A 17722-nucleotide genomic window follows, 5' to 3' on the forward strand; every position below is an offset into this window, starting at 1 on the left:
ATTTCACTATACAGTAAAACCTGGTGCAAGCGACCTCTGCTTTTAGCCACCATCTGCTTTTAACGAGCATTTTTCCATGCATGGACAGTTCTACAAGGAAACTGCACCTGCCTTGCGGGACCAGTGACCATCTTTTAGTGTACCAAATGCCATATTGGACCTGCACACAGCGACCAAAAAATGCCAGACCCACCAGGATGCAAACCCAAAAGAAAATACTGTCTTGGACATGGAAATCCAGTCGCATGAGCGGGACCGGCGCTCTCAGTGAGTACAAAACGTTGCATGCAGTGCACATGTTGATCCGATATGACCAGCGCACTGCATGTGAGCACCGTAGACTAGGCGTACCGAATCAAGGCTACGTGGACAGCGCCCAGGGGCCGCTAGACGTGCTACCGTATTTCCATGTCCTGGGCAGTACCAGAAAAGTAGTACCATATGAACAAACTGTTGAATTCCACTCTGCATTGTTTTGCTTTGATTTACAATTGTGATTGTGATCTACAATAAGACTTCCCAAGAACTTTTTTCCTGTACTGTTGTTTCTTGCATGTGCTTCCAGCGTGGCAACACTCCGTTGCACAATGCCGCCATGAGAGGTACATTCGAGGTGTGTCAAGCGTTGCTCGCTGCAGGGGCGGACTGTAACATCAATGATGCGGTAAAGAACCGGATTTAGAGTGTCATGAACCATGCTGATCCTGTTCTGCTTTACACTGTAAAATTAACTGCTTCCAGCATGGCAACACTCCGTTGCACCATGCTGCCTGGGCAGAAAAAATCGATGTGTGCCAGCGCTGCTCGCTGCAGGGGCGGACTGTGACATCAAGAATGCGGTCATGACAGTATAATAGGGTGTCATGAACCATGATGATTATGGTCTGTGCTAACAATGTACCATCGAGAAAATACAACTCATGTGTTCCACAGACCCTCACAAAATTGGAATCCTTGCATGTAGGAGCAATTTTCAATCTACTGCCTCCTCAACACTGCAATGTGGGCAGATCTTTGCCCCAGGGTGTTGTGTCTATTTTGTTTTAATTGGCCTCACTCCCGTTGCGTACTAGATGTGCAAGATTGGCATATTCTTGAGAGACGCCATCACGCCAGAATCTTTCACCTGAGCAGGTGCAGGCGGTACAGTATTATGTTCCATTCATTACACGTATTAGCTGCTAGTATGTCGAAGTACAGGTAGACTCCGTCTAATTCGAACCTCAAATTGCCAGGCACTATATTCGAATTATCCGGAACATCTAATTATCCAAAATGCAGTCCCATGTACTGATATGTATGTCAAAATGCTCGAAATTTCGTGCTGGCTATTTTTTTCACATTTTATTTGCAACAACGAAACATAGGTGGTCATGAACAACGAAATCAGGTCATTTCACCAACACTGGATTGACATGAAGTCATTGGACATTATTTTCATTATCTACGAAGTTCTAGTGAAGCAGTTTTCAATCGCTGCCGTTGTCCTGAAGCGGTTTCAACGCAAAAGAAGAGCGCTGCCTTCTCTGCGTCATGAAAGCCCGTCGGAGAGCAGCACGTCGTTCTGAAGAACAGAAGTGGAGCATAGGCATAGACAATGTTTACGACTTCCAGTTGTTGTTCAGTCCTAAACTTCTTTGCGCATGAGCTGGCGCGGCATGACAAGCCTTTGAGATCCGCGAAGAGAGCCAACCACCTGGAAGAAGTCGTCTTCAATCAAATCTTTGCACTTTGCCTTGCACAGGCTTGGATCAAATTTCGAGAGAAGGTGGGTTTCTTCAACGCTATTGTTGACCCTGGAGCGGACCAGGGATCAATTTTTTGGAGTTACTCTTTTGGCTAGAGAAGAAGAAAATGAACTTCGAATTATAAGTAGAGCAACTCCATCTCACTTCGAAATAAGCGCTCGAAGGACATAGTCACTGTACTGTAAACTGCTCTTCTGTACGAAGGCAGAGTTCGAATTATCCAGCGGGTGCACTTTTCGTACTTCGAATTATGCACTCGAATTTAACTTGAAGTGACTTGCAGAAGATCGGTGCGACGAAAAAGTTCGAATTACACCGAACGCTCGAATTATACCATATTCTAATTAGAGGGAGTCTACCTGTACAAGAACTTGGAATGACTTCGGGAGGAGTAGAAAGGAGAACTTCGGGTGCATGATCTGGAAACCGAAAAGCAAAAAGTTGCACAAACTTGTTTCGAGAGCAAAGCACAAAACCAGGGAAGTTAGGGAGCATCTCATAAGTTCGCATTTATTTTGCAAACATAACGCATTTCGAATAGACTTTACCCCCCCCCCCACCTCCCCCCTCTATTCGAAAGTCTTATCGCACATTCTCTGTGTTTATCTGCTGTACACGTCCATGCGGCCCCATGCTATGGTATGCTTATGTACATGATTGTACATGTACATGTACATGGATATGAATGTTTTGCTAGAGCGGTCGTGAAGTGCATACAGTAGTACCGCATTTACTGAGTACAAGTACAATCAATGACATGTACACGCACATAAACATACAGTAGTTCCTCCACAACAACTGTACTGCTGTAAACGCTGGCCAGGCACATGTACACGGTTTGATCAGGCTGGTGTGACATTTGACACCTCTGAGTAGCCTGCATGTATGTAGTGCAAAGGTTAGCTGATCTGCAAACACAGGTAGATCTCCACCAAAACACACTCATTTGCTGCAGGGATCTAGCACGGTAGTAGATTGTACAGTTCCAGAAAATGTGCGAACAGTCATTTTTCTATTCGAAAAGGGCGCTACCCCCCTACCCCCGTTTCGAAATGCGTTATGTTTAGAAACAAAATGCGAACTTATGAGATGCTCCCTCAGGACTTCTGCAAGTTGCCTTTCTCATTTTGTTCCTTGCGCTGCTCTATATCAACATGTTAGAGATGTTATGAGTATCCGACATGTTGACAGGGTGCATGGGCAACTCTGCTCGGTTTTGGCCCGCGGCTGATTCAGTTGACGTGACTTTTCTGTAAATCATAAGTAATACCATACTAGACATGTACTACAAATCTGTGGACGTATGAACTTGGCCAGGTTTCACTATACAGTAAAACCTGGTGTAAGCGACCTCTGCTTTTAGCCACCATCTGCTTTTAACCAGCATTTTTCCATGCATGGACAGTTCTACAAGAAAACTGTACCTGCCTTGCGTGACTAGCGACCGTCTAATAGTGTACCAAATGCCATATTGGACCTGCACACAGCGACCAAAAAAATGCCAGACCCACCAGGATGCAAACCCAATGAAAATACTGTCTTGGACATGGAAATCCAGTCGAATGACCGGGACTGGCGCTCTCAATGTGTACAGAACGTTGCATGCAGTGCACATGTTGATCCGATATGACCAGTGCACTGCATGTGTTTACCGTAGACTACGCATACCGAATCAAGGCTGCATGGAAAGCGCCCAGGGGCCACTAGACGTGCAACCGGATTTCCATGTCCACGGCAGTACCAGACAAGTAGTACCATATCAACCAACTGTTGAATTCCACTCTGCATTGTTTTGCTTCCATCCACAATTGTGATTGCGATCTACACTCCATCCATTACACGTATTAGCTGCTAGTATGTCGAAGTACAGGTAGACTCCGTCTAATTCGAACCTCAAATTGCCAGGCACCAAATTCGAATTATCCAGAACTTCTAATTATCCCAAATGCAGTCCCATGTACTGATATGTATGTCAAAATGCTCGAAATTGCGTGCTCATTATTTTTGCACATAATTATTATTTGCAACAACGAAACATAGGTGGTAAGGAACAACGAAATCAGGTCATTTCACCAAAACACTGGATCGACATGAAGTCATTGGACATTATTTTCATCTTCTACGAAGTTCTAGTGAAGCAGTTTTCAATCGGTGCCGTTGTCCTGAAACGATTTCAATGCAAAAGGAGAGCACTGCCTTCTCTGCGTCATGAAAGCCCGTCGGAGAGCAGCACGTCGTTCTGCAGAACAGAAGTGGAGCATAGGCATAGACAATGTTTACGACTTCCAGTTTTAGTTCAGTCCTAAACTTCTTTGCGCATGAGCTGGCGCGGCATGACAAGCCATCGAGATCCGCGAAGAGAGCCAACCACCTGGAAGAAGTCGTCTTCAATCCAATCTTTGCACTTTGCTTTGCAGAGGCTTGGATCAAATTTCGAGAGAAGGTGGGTTTCTTCAACGCTATTGTCGATCCTGGAGCGGACCAGGGATCAATTTTTGAGTTACCCTTGGCTAGAAAAGAAGAAAAAATGAACTTCGAATTACGAGAGTAGCAACTCCATCTCACTTCGAAATAAGCGCTCGAAGGAAATAGTCACTGTACTGTAAACTGTTCTTCTGTACGAAGACAGAGTTCGAATTATCCAGCGGGTGCACTTTTCGTACTTCGAATTATGCATTCGAATTTAACTTGAAGTGACTTGCAGAAGATCGGTGCGACGAAAAAGTTCAAATTACATGGAATGTTCGAATTATTCCGAATTCGAATTAGAGGGAGTCTACCTGTACAAGAACTTGGAATGACTTCGAGAAGAGCAGAAACAAGAACTTCGGGTGCATGATCCGGAAACCGAAAAGCAAAAAGTTGCACAAACTTGTTTCGAGAGCAAAGCATAAAAGCAGGGAAGTTAAAACTTCTGCAAGTTGCGTTACTCATTTAAGTCATTTTGTTCCTTGCGCCGCTCTATATCAACATATCGGAGACGTTATGAGTCTCCGACATGTTGACAGGGTGCATGGGCAACTCTGCTCGGTTTTGGCCCACGGCTGATTCAGTTGACATGACTTTTCTGGAAATCATAAGTAATACCATACTAGACATGTACTACAAATCTGTGGACGGATGAACTTGGCCAGATTTCACTCTACAGTAAAACCTGGTGTAAGCGACCTCTGCTTTTAGCCACCATCTGCTTTTAACCAGCATTTTTCCATCCACGGACAGTTCTAAAAGGAAACTGCACCTGCCTTGCGTGACTAGCGACCGTTTAATAGTGTACCAAATGCCATATAGGACCTGCACACAGCGACCAACAAAATGCCAGACCCATCAGGACGCAAACCCGGGACCTTGCTTGTTATGAGCAATGCTCTAAACATCTCTTGAAACTAGTTGCCATTTCTCACTTCCCTCCTGTGCGTTTGCTGCTTATCGTGTTCTTGTTTGTATTCAATTTGTTTTGTCAATTTTCTTTAACGTATTTTGGGAACACAGCCCCATGCTGTGTGAACAGTCGTGTTGAGAAAACAATGCTCTAAATATGTGAGCTATGGGACCAGGTCGAACCCAGAAGGTGCTGACAAGTGTTTCACTCCAAATGCAGCTCACAACACATGCCTCACATGCTGATGGCGCTTGGGTTTTTTCCCTCTCCCGGGGGACCAACCACGGTCAGTTTTCTGGAACGTACTACGAGAGGTGAAAGGAAGTGTTTTGTGAGCCTTGCTCATGAAAAACAATGTCCCGGAATTGAGCCCTGATGGGTCTGGCATTTTTATCTCCTTTCAGGCAGTTCACTTCCCTGTCTGATCCTTTGAAATCCCTTTCAGTGCCAGGCCAGATGCACGCGGTTTGCGGGGCCATTTTTTTGTAATTAGTCGTATTAACTCAAACCAACTTGTTGTCCTGCGCTGGCGTAGCTTGTGCTGCTGCGCCCTGCTCAAACTCGACATCGACACCTCCGATATCCTCAGGGCCGTCCAAGGCGACCACGGCAGTAGGTACGACATTGACCACGGCGAACTTGGTTGCGAAATTTGTCACGATCGCGGACGGCTGCATCCGCATTCGAGTCATCGCCTTCACTATCGCAGCTCCATTCATCACTGTCCGAGTCCATGATGGACTGGAGCACCTCTTCAGCCGACATGAAAGGTGGTTCTTGACCAGGGAGTTGTACGACTCCTTGTTCTTGACCTGCCCGGTACGCGAACCCCGTCGAATTTATTTATTTATTTTTTTAAGACAGTAACATTGCATGAGGTATGTACTACGAATGTGCAGCCGCGTGAATAGGCTGGGTTTCACTGAACCTGCATTAGGAGTACGATATCAAATTATACTTGGAGGATAAAAGGCAAAAAAATCCTTTTTGAAAGTGTCAGAAGCACAAACTCCAAAATTGCCGCTCAATCACCCGGGAGGGATCAGATTAAGGCAGCGATACAATTCCTTTCACCGGAATGCGACTTAAAGCGCAAAACTGGTACCATGGACCAGTTCCGATCACATCACTGCACTTGCATATGTGTACGTCTAGCTGCATTCGTACCGCATCATGGGCGTTGATCCAATTTGTACAACGACACAATGATCCGACAATATGAAATACACTCATAACTTGTTTATCCGGGCACTACCCGTAACTTCGAAATGTCCGTAAGTCCGAATCACATACATTTTGACGGGGAATGACCATAAATATGGCATATGTCGTCACTATTTCCAGAAAAATTGCCAAAAGAGTAGTAACATTTCCACTGAAACTCAACCAAATGGTGTCCGGTAGCCTGAAATGCCCGTACCTTCGGGGTCTGGATAACCGAGGTATATACCCTCAAGGTGTGTTAAGCGCTGATCGCTGGAGGGGCCGACTGTAACATCAAGAATGAGGTAAAGCACAGTAACATTGAGTGTTATCAACCAGGATAATCCGGTTCTGTGTTTGCACTGTACAATAAACGTACGATAAATCATGTGTTCCCTGACCTTCACCCGATCGAGTGGAATCCTGTCTTAACCGGAAATGTTCATTTACGGCCTCCTCACGACTATAATGTGTGCAGGCCTTTTCTCCAGGGTGTTGTGTCTATTGTTCTCAAAATCGGTCACGCTCCCATTGCTTGGTATATTCTTGAGAGATGCCATCATACCAGAATCTTTCACCTGAGCGGGTCCAGACTGAATAATGATTACTATGATCCATCCATTACACGTATGAAGGGTTAGTATGTCGAAGTACTAAAACTCGGAACGACTTCGGGAGGAGTCTACAGGTGGACTTCAGGCACATGAGCTGAAAACAGAAAAGCATTTCGAGCTACCAGTGTATTGTATCCTACATTGCTGCAGGCTAGAGCAGCGCAGGCTCCATCCTCGTGAATAGTAGGCTGTGCATACAGAACATCGAGCATTCCAGATGTGAATACAGTTTTTCACTCACATAGCAACCGGGTTGTACATGGGGTAGTGGTCTACCAGAATGTACTCTACGAGGAATACAAGACCACGATGGCAGGTGGGGGAGAGTTGCGCAGTGGAAGAGCAGCAGAGCACGACAGAAAAATGGTGAGTGAAAAATACGTTTTTTACACTCTTTCGCTACGCTCAGCCGTGAAAAAACAACACATTTCCATACAAGAACCCTCACGTAGGGTTTAGGTGCACTAGCGGCACAAACTGGTTTCGCGAGCAAAGAACAGAAGCACGGAAGCTAAGACTTCTGCATGCCTTCCTCCTCCTTTTATTTCTTGCGCCACTTTATATCAACATGCCGGAGACGACGTGAGTGTTATTCCGTTTGCAGGGTGCATGCTAAACTCCGCTTGGTTTGGCCCTGGGTGGATTCAGTTGACAGAAACCTTTCGCCAGATCATTAGACAGTAACACAGTATGAGGTACTGTAGAACGGGTAATTTTAGCAACGTAAAAACCCTAGCGAATTTAGCGATCGACTCATTTTCGCTAAAGTTTCAAGTCCTTAATCCGTTGAGACAAGTAGTGCGCTGGTGATCCGTGAGTAAAATCGCTGCATATCGCAAAACTAAAACGTCGCTAACCCGTTGACAACGGGAAAACGCTAAAATAAAACTAGTCGCTAAATTACCTGTTCTACAGTATGTACTACGAATCTGCAGCAGCGTGAATAGACTGGGCTTCACTGAACCTGCATTACGAGTACGATATTAAATTACACATGCAGAATAAAAGGCAAAAACATCCATTTTGAAAGTGGCAATAGGACAAACTCCAAAATTGCCACTGAATCACCCGGAAGGCATCAGATTAAGGCAGCGACGTACAATTCTCTTCACTGAATTGTGACCTAAAGCACAAAACTGGTACATGTACCATGAACCAGTTCCGATCACATCACTGCACTTTCATATTATGTGTACGTCTAGCCGCATTCATACCACATCCTGGGCGTTGATCCAATTTGTACAACGACACAATGATCTGACAATATGAAATACACTCATAACTTGTTTATCTGGGCACTAGCCGTAACTTCGAAATGTCCGTTACCCCGAATGACATACATTTTGACGGCGAATGGCAATAAGTATGGCGTATGTCGTCACTATTTCCACAAAAATCGCCAAAAGTGTACTATCATTTCCCTGAACCTTGGCCAAAGGTTTCCCGGTAGCCTGAAATGGCCGTAACTTTGGGATCTGGATAACCGAGGTATAAGTGTACATGTATGTCTGTACACCAGGGAGTCGTACTCAAACTAGGGAGGTGACACGGCACAGAAATCCGTGTAACAGGGGTTGACTCGCACCCGTGACCCCTCACTGTTATTTTTGGAATAGTTCAGTCCAGTCCAGTCCGAAAGGTCATACTCGGATCGACTCGCCTTCTGTACTTCACCTCCAAGCGTGCAACGCAAGACCCGCAAAGTATGATTTTTCTGTGGGGAACGATTTTGCCATTGATCAAGTTTTTATTGGAGTGCTCAGGCCTACTACGATTGCTGAGACATCCCGAGCACGCTTGTTCAGGTTCTCTATTTTTGACGAGCCGGTCCTACAGCCCCCTACATTGTATCTAACGACATAGGAGCTGACAATGTAAGAGGATTTTCCTGGAAATATGACTAGATGTACAATGTAGCTCTCTTGTATGGTACTTAACCCCTGCTATAAATGTGTTATTTAGGAAGACTGGTGTATTGTGCAAGTCATAAAGAAGAAATGGGGCAGATACACGACTTACAATTTTCAAAAACCAGCTTCGTGTTATGTGTAATTTGTGTCAAAATTGTAGTTTTTAGACATGACAATATCATTGGCTGTACTTCTATAATATGGTACATAACCCCTGCTATAAATGTGTTATTGAGGCAGACTGGACCATTGTGCAAGTCGTAAAGAAGAAATGGGGCAGATACATGACTTACAATTTTCAAAACCTGGCTTCGTGTTATGTGTAATTTGTGTCAAAATTGTAGTATTTCAACATGACAATATCACTGGCTGTACAGTCAGTATCGCCTATAGCGTTGGTGTTTGATTTTGAGCATTTTATCACTATAAGCGATATATCACTATGGCCGATACTGCATGCAATGTATGCGAGTGGGGTGTCAAACGACTCCGGGCGGCGTGCACATACACACTGCATAGCTGGCTACAGCTCATGTCACACAACATGAGCATTTCCTCACGATGGAGGCATATTTGGCAACTTGTACAAGCAGAACTCACCAAACAACACTGGACAAGTTAGTTCTTCACGAAGAATTAACACCCTGGTCTCCTCTGACACCACTTGATTTTACATCAATCACTATAATCGATGCAAAAATAACGTAACAAAGGTCTTTTGAAAGAAGAATTTGATCACTATAGGCGATATATTACTATAGACGATTATTACTATACGCGATAACTGTGTATACTTAGTTATGGCAAATGAAAATGAATTTGAAAAATTGATCAGTATATCCGGTATTTACTATAGCCGCCAACCTTATAGGCGATACGTACTGTACTTCTCTTATATGGTACTTAACCCCTGCTATAAATGTGTTGTTTAGGAAGACTGGTGTATTGTGCAAGTCATAAAGAAGAAATGGGGCAGATACACGACTTACAATTTTCAAAAACCAGCTTCGTGTTATGTGCAATTTGGGTCAATTTTTAGTATTCGGATTAACCTCGGATACGACTCTGAAAAGTTCTGAACAGTTATCGCAACACTACACGCCGTTTCATAACTGCTGCTGTTGCCATCACTGCTATCAAGTAGTTCGGACATGGCAGGAGCTAACAAAATTGCTGGTAGTCTTTCAAAGAATACTGGCGAGTGATGGGCTGTAAACGAAATGTGCTACCTCAATAATTTCAAAAACTAGACACCCATGCGGCACGCTTGGAGGTGAAGTACAGAAGGCGAGTCGATCCGAGTATGAACTTTTGGACTGGACTGGACTGAACGATTCCAAAAATGACAACGAGGGGTCACGGGTGCGAGTCAACCCCTGTGACACGGATTTCTGTGCCGTGTCACCTCCCTAGTTTGAGTACGACTCCCTGCTGTACACTAATGGCAATCATGCAATGTAAATACCAGACAAGTAGTACCATATCCACCAACTGTTGAATTCCACTCTGAATTGTTTTGCTTTGATCTACAGTTGTGACTGTGTTCCACAATCTAACTCATTGAGAACTTTTTCCTGTACTGTTGTTTCTTGCGTGTGCATCCAGTGTGGCGACACTCCGTTGCACGATGCCGCCACTTTAGGTAAACCCGATGTGTGTCAAGCGCTGCTCGCTGCAGGGGCGGACTGCAACATCAAGAATGAGGTAAAGCACAGTGACATTGAGTGTCATGAACCAGGACGATCATGTTCTGTTTTTGCACTGTACAATTAACGTTCAAACAATCATCTGTTCCTTGACCTTTATCCGAGTGGAATCCTGTCCTAACCCGAAAATTCTCATCTACTGCCTCCTCACCCCATCAATGTGTGCAAGTCTTTGCCCCAGTTTGTTGTGTCTATTGTTCTCAAAATCGGTCACGCTCCCATTGCTTGGTATAGTGTAGAGAATCGCCATCATGCCAGAATCTTTCACCTCAGCAGGTCCCGACAGAACAATAATGTTCCATCCATTACACGTATTAGGGGCTAGTATGTCGAAGTACAAAAACTCAGAACGACTTAGGGAGGAGTATGCAGGTGAACTTCAGGCACATGAGCTGAAAACAGAAAAGTATTCCGAGCTACATGTATATTGTATCTTACATTGCCACAGGCTAGTGCAGCACAGACTCCATCCTCGTGGATAGTAGCAAGAGTGCATAAACAAGAGTATGCAACTGTGGTTATGGGTCAGTGCGCGGCTCTCTGCCTTTATTACGTAACTTACCTTCACCACGCTCTGAAAGTATGCACTCAAACTCAAACAGTGAGCAAGTACGGTTGTGTGTGTTGAAATCCGAACTACTGTAAATATACAAAATTTCGGCGCTGCAAAATTTCGGCACTTCATGATTTTTGACATTTCGGCGGCGATTTATTTTCGGCGTGGGGTAGAGGGCATGGTATAGTGCGACAGATGCGGTGAAAAATTTCATCGGCGTTTTAATTTAGGCGTTTTGGGTCGGTGCCGAATATAGCCGAAATTAAATAGCTGCCGAGAATTTGTATATTTACAGTAATAAAGTGCAAAGCTGTCACCCTGGCCCAGTTCGGATTACATCGCTGCACTTGCATTATGTGCACGTCTAGCCACATTCCTACCACATCCTGGGCATTGATCCAATTTGTATAGCACCACACTGATAAGAAAATATGACATACATGTATGTCTGTACACTAATGACAATCATGCAATGAAAATACTGTCTTGTCTTGGACATGGAAATCCAGGAGAATGACCGGGACCGGCGCCCTTAGTGTACAGAACGTTACATGAAGTGCACATGTTGATCCGATATGACCAGCGCACTGCATGTGTGTACCGTAGACTACGCATACCGAGCCAAGGCTACGTGGACAGTGCCCAGGGGCCGCTAGACATGCGACCGGAATTCCATGTCCACGGCAGTACCAGACAAGTAGTACCATATGAACAAACTGTTGAATTCCACTCTGCATTGTTTTGCTTTGATTGACAATTGTGACTGTGATCTATACTTAGACTTCTCAAGAACTTTTTCCTGTACTGTTGTTTCTTGCATGTGCTTCCAGCGTGGCGACACTCCGTTGCACAAAGCCATCTGGGGTGGAATCGAGGTGTGTCAAGCACTGCTCGCTGCAGGGTCGGACTTCAACATCAGGAATGGGGTAAAGAACAGTATTTAGAGTGTCATGAACCATGCTGATCCTGTTCTGTTTTTACACTCTAAAATTAACGTTCCCCTGAACTTTTAGTTTACCCAAGTGGAATCCTGTCATAACCGAAAAATTGTTCATCTACTGCCTGCTCACAACTGTAGTGTTCGCAGATCTTTGCCCTAGGGTGTTGTGTAACTTTTCTTTAAAATCGGCCACATCACCTATTGGTGTCGGGGTCCCAACGCATCCCAACACTCAACAGAATACTATCAGTTATAGTTACATTACAATCATTATAATTATTACTAAAACGGAAAGGTGCTTGGAAGTTTGCCACTTCTGTACACATATCCCGCTTCTGTGTGTGCACTAAGTTACATCTACTGAGCTTCGTATACTGTAAGACATTTCATTACAACGAGTCCCAAATTTAACCATTGTCCAAAATTCATAGGTTAACAAGAAGATATGTTAACAATCTTGCAGTATTCTGCCATATCCACACACAGCATATATGAAGCAGTACAGCCTGAACGGATCTTATTATAACGAAGAAATGTCATCCGTTAAAACGTTAGATTTGCTTCCTCGTTATATATACATGTCTTACAGTACACACTCTTTCGGCACAGGTCGTCTTGCTTGCGCATTGTTCAGAGCTACTAGGCTTTTTCTTTGGTACTTTGCATGTAAATACCGAAAACAGGGCCAATGACAACACCTGAAACTCCAGGTCTCTGGCCACTGTGGTCCTTTGATATTTTGGAAATGGTTGCCAAGACTATTTTATAACCACAGGGTAACAGAATTGATACATTCTCCAAAAAGAGGAACGCAGCACAGTAAGGGATGCAATCTTGCTCAAACTGCGTGAAATACTCAAAATTCATGCAATTGCAGCTGAAAGGAGTCATGTCGTGACCTGAACACAATTTGTATCCACGAATGGAAGTTAGTTAGTTAACTTTCTTTCACTTCTGGTAGCACATTCTAGACCTGACCTCGGTTGGTCCCCTGACGACAGGAAAAGACCCAAGAGTCATCAGTATGTGTGACACGTGTTGTGAGCTGCCTTCGGAGTGAAAAACTTGTCAGCGCCTTCTGTTTTCGGCCTGGTCCAATAGCTGGGATGGTTAGAGCATTGCCCACAACAATCAAGTTCTCGGGTTTGAGTCCTGGTGTGTCTGGCACTTCTAAGCTTTCGAGGCAGTTCACTCCCTCGACTGATCCTTTGAAATTTGAAGTTTTCCAATCTTATAAAAAAAATTGAAAGCTATAAAACGCAAGCCATAAAATTGCTGCTGAATCATCCGGGAGTTATCAGATTAAGGCAGTGACCAAGCACAATTATCTTCACTTAAATGCGACATAAAGCGCAAAACGGCTACCATGGACCAGTTCCGAGCACATCACTGCACTTGCATATGTGTACCTCTAGCCACATTTTTACCACATCCTGGGTGTTCATCCAAATTGTACAACGACACAATGATCCGCCAAGATGAAATACACTCATAACTTGTTTATCCGGGCGATCTAGGACTGGGCACTGTCCGTAACTTCGAAATGTCCGTTACTCCGAATGACATACATTTTGACGGGGAATGGCCATAGATAATATGGCATATGTCGCCACTATTTCCACAAAAATTGCCAAAAGAGTAGTAACATTTACACTGAAACTCTCCCCAAGTTTGTCCGGTAGCCTGAAATTCCCGTAACTTTGGGGTCTGGATAACCGATGTATAAGTGTACATGCGGGCCAGGTCCCTCCGTTCAGACGAGGTTGACGTGGCAGTCGTAGTGAGCCGAGTCACCTCAGAATGCCATGCAGCCATAGCCTTGTCGTAGTTGAAGTCAGCGACGGCAGGAACGTCGAGCTTGATTGCCATGATCATCTCCAGATTCCTCGTCGACAGCGAGTTCCGCATCGCCGTCTTCACAAGCTGAAGTCTCGCTCGCATTCAGCAGTGGACAGGCAAACGGCCAATCCCCAATCAGCGATGCGAGCCAGGTTCGGGTAGTCTCCAGCATGTTGCTCGGCGAGAATCTCGAACATCTGCTGGACGCCTTTCGAGGCCCGGAGGCTCGGGTTCGGGTTCGGGTGGGTGAGACTAAACGATTAATTGAACGGATGTCGAAACCTAGGATGGAGCCGAGCAGCATGCCGATATTTCGAAGCAGTGATTTCTTACCTTTCAACCACGCATCGCGACCAAATCCACCGCCGCTCGTCTTCCTTTGGAAATGCGTCTTGCACAAAGCGCATGACACGGATAGGCTGGCATGGTCCTAGTCCAGCCAGGGTCGACCTTTCTTCCAAGAGTCATGGAAAGCGTGAGTTCTTTTTCTCTTCGCTGCGGGCTCCATCGTCCAAATCACCAGTCGGCTGAAAATTTGCAACTGTGTCAAAAGCTTTAGCCAAAGTTACACTTTTGACTGCCTGAAACATCGACTTTGAATGTCCTGACTTCCTGCTCGCCGCTGGCCAGATCGCCCTCGAACCAGTTGACAACAGTTGACCCTAGTCCCCAGCAAAGTTTCTGTCGTTTGTAGACTGTAGTGTGTACGGTTGCGCTAGATTTGCAACAGATGGGGTCCGCGAGTTGTAAAATACCGGTATTTTAGGAATCCATTGTCAGTTTGAGACATTTTTCAGCCGGGTCAGACTGGACCCGGTGTTATCTGTTCAGCCAGATCGTGCAGTTTCCAGACCCGGCTCTCCAGCAGGCCCTGGTATGAAGGGTTAGTATGTCGAAGTACTAAAACTCGGAACAACTTCGGGAGGAGTCTACAGGTTGACTTCAGGCGCATGAGCTGAAAACAGAAAAGTATTTTCGAGCTACATGTATATTATATTCTACATTGCTGCAGGCTAGACATTGCTGCAGCGCAGGCTCCATCCTCGTGAATAGCAGGCTGTGCATACAGAACATCGAGCATTCCAGGTGTGAATACAGGATTTCCATACAAGAACCCTTACGTAGGGTTTAGGTGCACTAGCTGCACAAACTGGTTTCGCGAGCAAAGAACAGAAGCATGCAAGCTAAGACTTCTGCATGCCTTCCTCCTCCTTTATTTCTTGCGCCACTTGATATCAACATGTCGGACACGACGTGACTGCCCTTAAATTTGCAGAGTGCATGCTTAACTCCGCTTGGTTTGGCCCTCGGCGGATTCAGTTGACGGCAGCTTTTTTCCCCATCATAAGACAGTAACACTGTATGAGGTATGTACTACGAATGTGCAGCCTCGTGAATAGGCTGGGTTTCACTGAACCTGCATTAGGAGTACGATATCAAATTATACATGGAGGATAAAATTCAAAACAATCCATTTTGAAAGTGTCAGAAGCACAAACTCCAAAATTGCCGCTGAATCACCCGGGTGGGATCAGATTAAGGCAGCGACGGACTGCAACATCAAGAATGAGGTAAAGCACAGTGCCATTGAGTGTCGTGAACCAGCATGATCATGTTCTTCGCCTGCACTGTACAATTAACGTACAAACAATCATGTTTTCCCTGACCATAAGCCGAGTGGATTCCTGTCATCACTGGAAAATTTTCATTTACGGCCTCCTCACCCAATCAATGTGTGCAGGTCTTTGCCCCAGGGTGTTGTGTCTATTTTTCTAAAAATCAGTCACGCTCCCATTGCTTGGTACATTTTCGAGGAACGCCATCATGCCGGAATCTTTCACCTGCGCAGGTCCAGACGGACCAATAATTATGTTCCATCCATTACACGTATGAGGGGCAAGCATGTCGAAGTAGAAAAACTTGGAACAACTTCGGGATTCCTATACAGGTGAACTTCAGGCACATGAGCTGGAAAAGGAAAAGTATTTCGAGCTACATGTATATTGTATCTTACATTGCTACAGGCTAGTGCAGCGCAGGCTCCATCCTCGTTAGTAGTAGGCGGTGCATACAGGACCTCGATCATTCCAGATGTGGATACAGGATTTCCATACATGAACCCTCACGTCAGGTTTAGGTGCACTAGCTGCACAGACTGGTTTCGCGAGCAAAGAACAGAAGCACGGAAGCTAAGACGTCTGCATGCCTTCCTCCTCCTTTTATTTCTTGTTTCAATAGCAACAGTAACACCGTATGAGGTATGTACTACGAATGTGCTGCTGCGTGAATAGGCTGGGTTTCACTGAACCTGCATTACGAGTACGATATCAAATTACACATGCAGGATAAAAGGCAAAAACATCCATTTTGAAAGTGGCAAAAACACAAACTCCAAAACTGCTGCTGAATCACCCGGGAGAGATCAGATTAAGGCAGTGACCAAGTACAGTTGTGAGTATCGAAATCCGGCCTAAAGTGCAAAGTTGACACCCTCGACCAGTTCTAATTGCATCACTGCATTTGCACATGTGTATGTCCAGTTGCATTTGTATCACATCCTGGGCGTCTAGGGCTGTGCGAGTTCATGGCACCAAATATGCACTTTGGGTGGGATTTCACGGAGCACAACTGCACAAGTACCTGTATGACATGATGTATAATATTATATTGATAGGTGTGTTATGTGTATATTGCAACTCTCTTGTGTTTAGGATGGCCTGACACCACTGGACAGAGCGAGATACTGGAAACGTCATGCGGTTGTAGCGCTATTGGAGAAGGCCACCCCATAGACATCATGAGACCTTTACTAATTGTAAAGTGACTATGCACACACTGCGGGTCATTTCCTGCCAGTTGAAGCAACATGGCAGCTATCTTTCTTTGGTGGATCCAGAGCTTTAATCGTCACATATACATGACTTTGTATGTATTTGAGCAATGGGCAGGTAAGACTGCAGTGTTGTCTTGCTGTCCCTGCCCACAATGCCAGTGCATGATACCATACATTTCTAGACATGATAGCTTCCATTTCCTCTTCCCTTCCAAGTATCTGTTGCAGATCGTCTTGCACTCCATGCAGATCCTTACTAGAAGTTACAATGTTTGAATAGAAAATTGTACAATGTCGTCACAGTAGTGCTTTGCTAGCATTATAATTATTAGAATCAACTGACATACTATCGTCAGTGGATGTATTTTCAACACGTTTCTCCTTTTTTAATTTTTTTATCAATTTGTCTTTTCAAGTCGTTTGGCTAGACTATTCCGTACATTAGCGGGCTTCGTGATTTCCGTTGGAAACAGACATCGTTTTTTTCCCGCAATCGGTATGGAGACAAAAACTTGATACCAGAGAGTAATAAAATACCGGTGTTTTACTACTCCCTGCTTGATGCAAGTTCGGTATTTACACTGACTTGTTCTGATGTACATGTACATCCATGTATATCAACTGTCAACCTTCTTGCTGTGAATACATTCTGCAATGCTCATTACATGGATTTAATTGTTGCCTCTGCACCACATATTGTAGCTTTCACTGATTTGTACTTGCAGTAATTGCTATGATTGGTGATTTCTTGAGTCAATTTGACGCCCTGTGTTGTGCACATCCAGTAGTTCGCCCCTTCATTCTCATAAATAGCAGGCAGGCATAGTGGGATGGTCTAGGACCATGATTGAGAAACAGAGGCCCGGGTACCAGGTTCAAGTCCTGCTTTGAAGAGGAAGGATTTTTTCCAACCGTGTTGCGACCCACAGTTGGTTGGGAACTCGTGGCCTGGACCGAGGGAAGCATAGATGCAGCGAATGTGATTCTCGAT

The 17722-nt window shown here is 44.8% G+C and overlaps 1 protein-coding gene across 1 annotated transcript; it reads left to right on the top strand.

Annotated features, from left to right (window-relative positions):
* Window positions 1–570: 570 nt before the first annotated feature.
* Window positions 571–17493, top strand: LOC135829605 (cyclin-dependent kinase 4 inhibitor D-like). The gene is made up of 4 exons (XM_065342003.1): window positions 571–664; window positions 10463–10561; window positions 11950–12045; window positions 16610–17493. The coding sequence occupies exons 1-4, from the start codon at window positions 596–598 to the stop codon at window positions 16688–16690; spliced, it is 345 nt and encodes a 114-aa protein (XP_065198075.1). The 5' UTR covers window positions 571–595; the 3' UTR covers window positions 16691–17493.
* Window positions 17494–17722: the final 229 nt, after the last annotated feature.

The sequence above is a fragment of the Sycon ciliatum genome, chromosome 13, assembly GCF_964019385.1.
Source record: "Sycon ciliatum chromosome 13, ocSycCili1.1, whole genome shotgun sequence".
NCBI classification, from domain to species: Eukaryota; Metazoa; Porifera; class Calcarea; order Leucosolenida; family Sycettidae; genus Sycon; species Sycon ciliatum.

Excerpts from the sequence above, each read along its gene's own strand:
- LOC135829605 (XM_065342003.1), top strand. The coding sequence starts at position 596 with ATGAGAGGTACATTCGAGGTGTGTCAAGCGTTGCTCGCTGCAGGGGCG. Across the intron at positions 665-10,462 it reads ACTGTAACATCAATGATGCG|TGTGGCGACACTCCGTTGCA; the intron begins GTAAAGAACCGG and ends GTGTGCATCCAG. Across the intron at positions 12,046-16,609 it reads ACTTCAACATCAGGAATGGG|GATGGCCTGACACCACTGGA; the intron begins GTAAAGAACAGT and ends TCTTGTGTTTAG.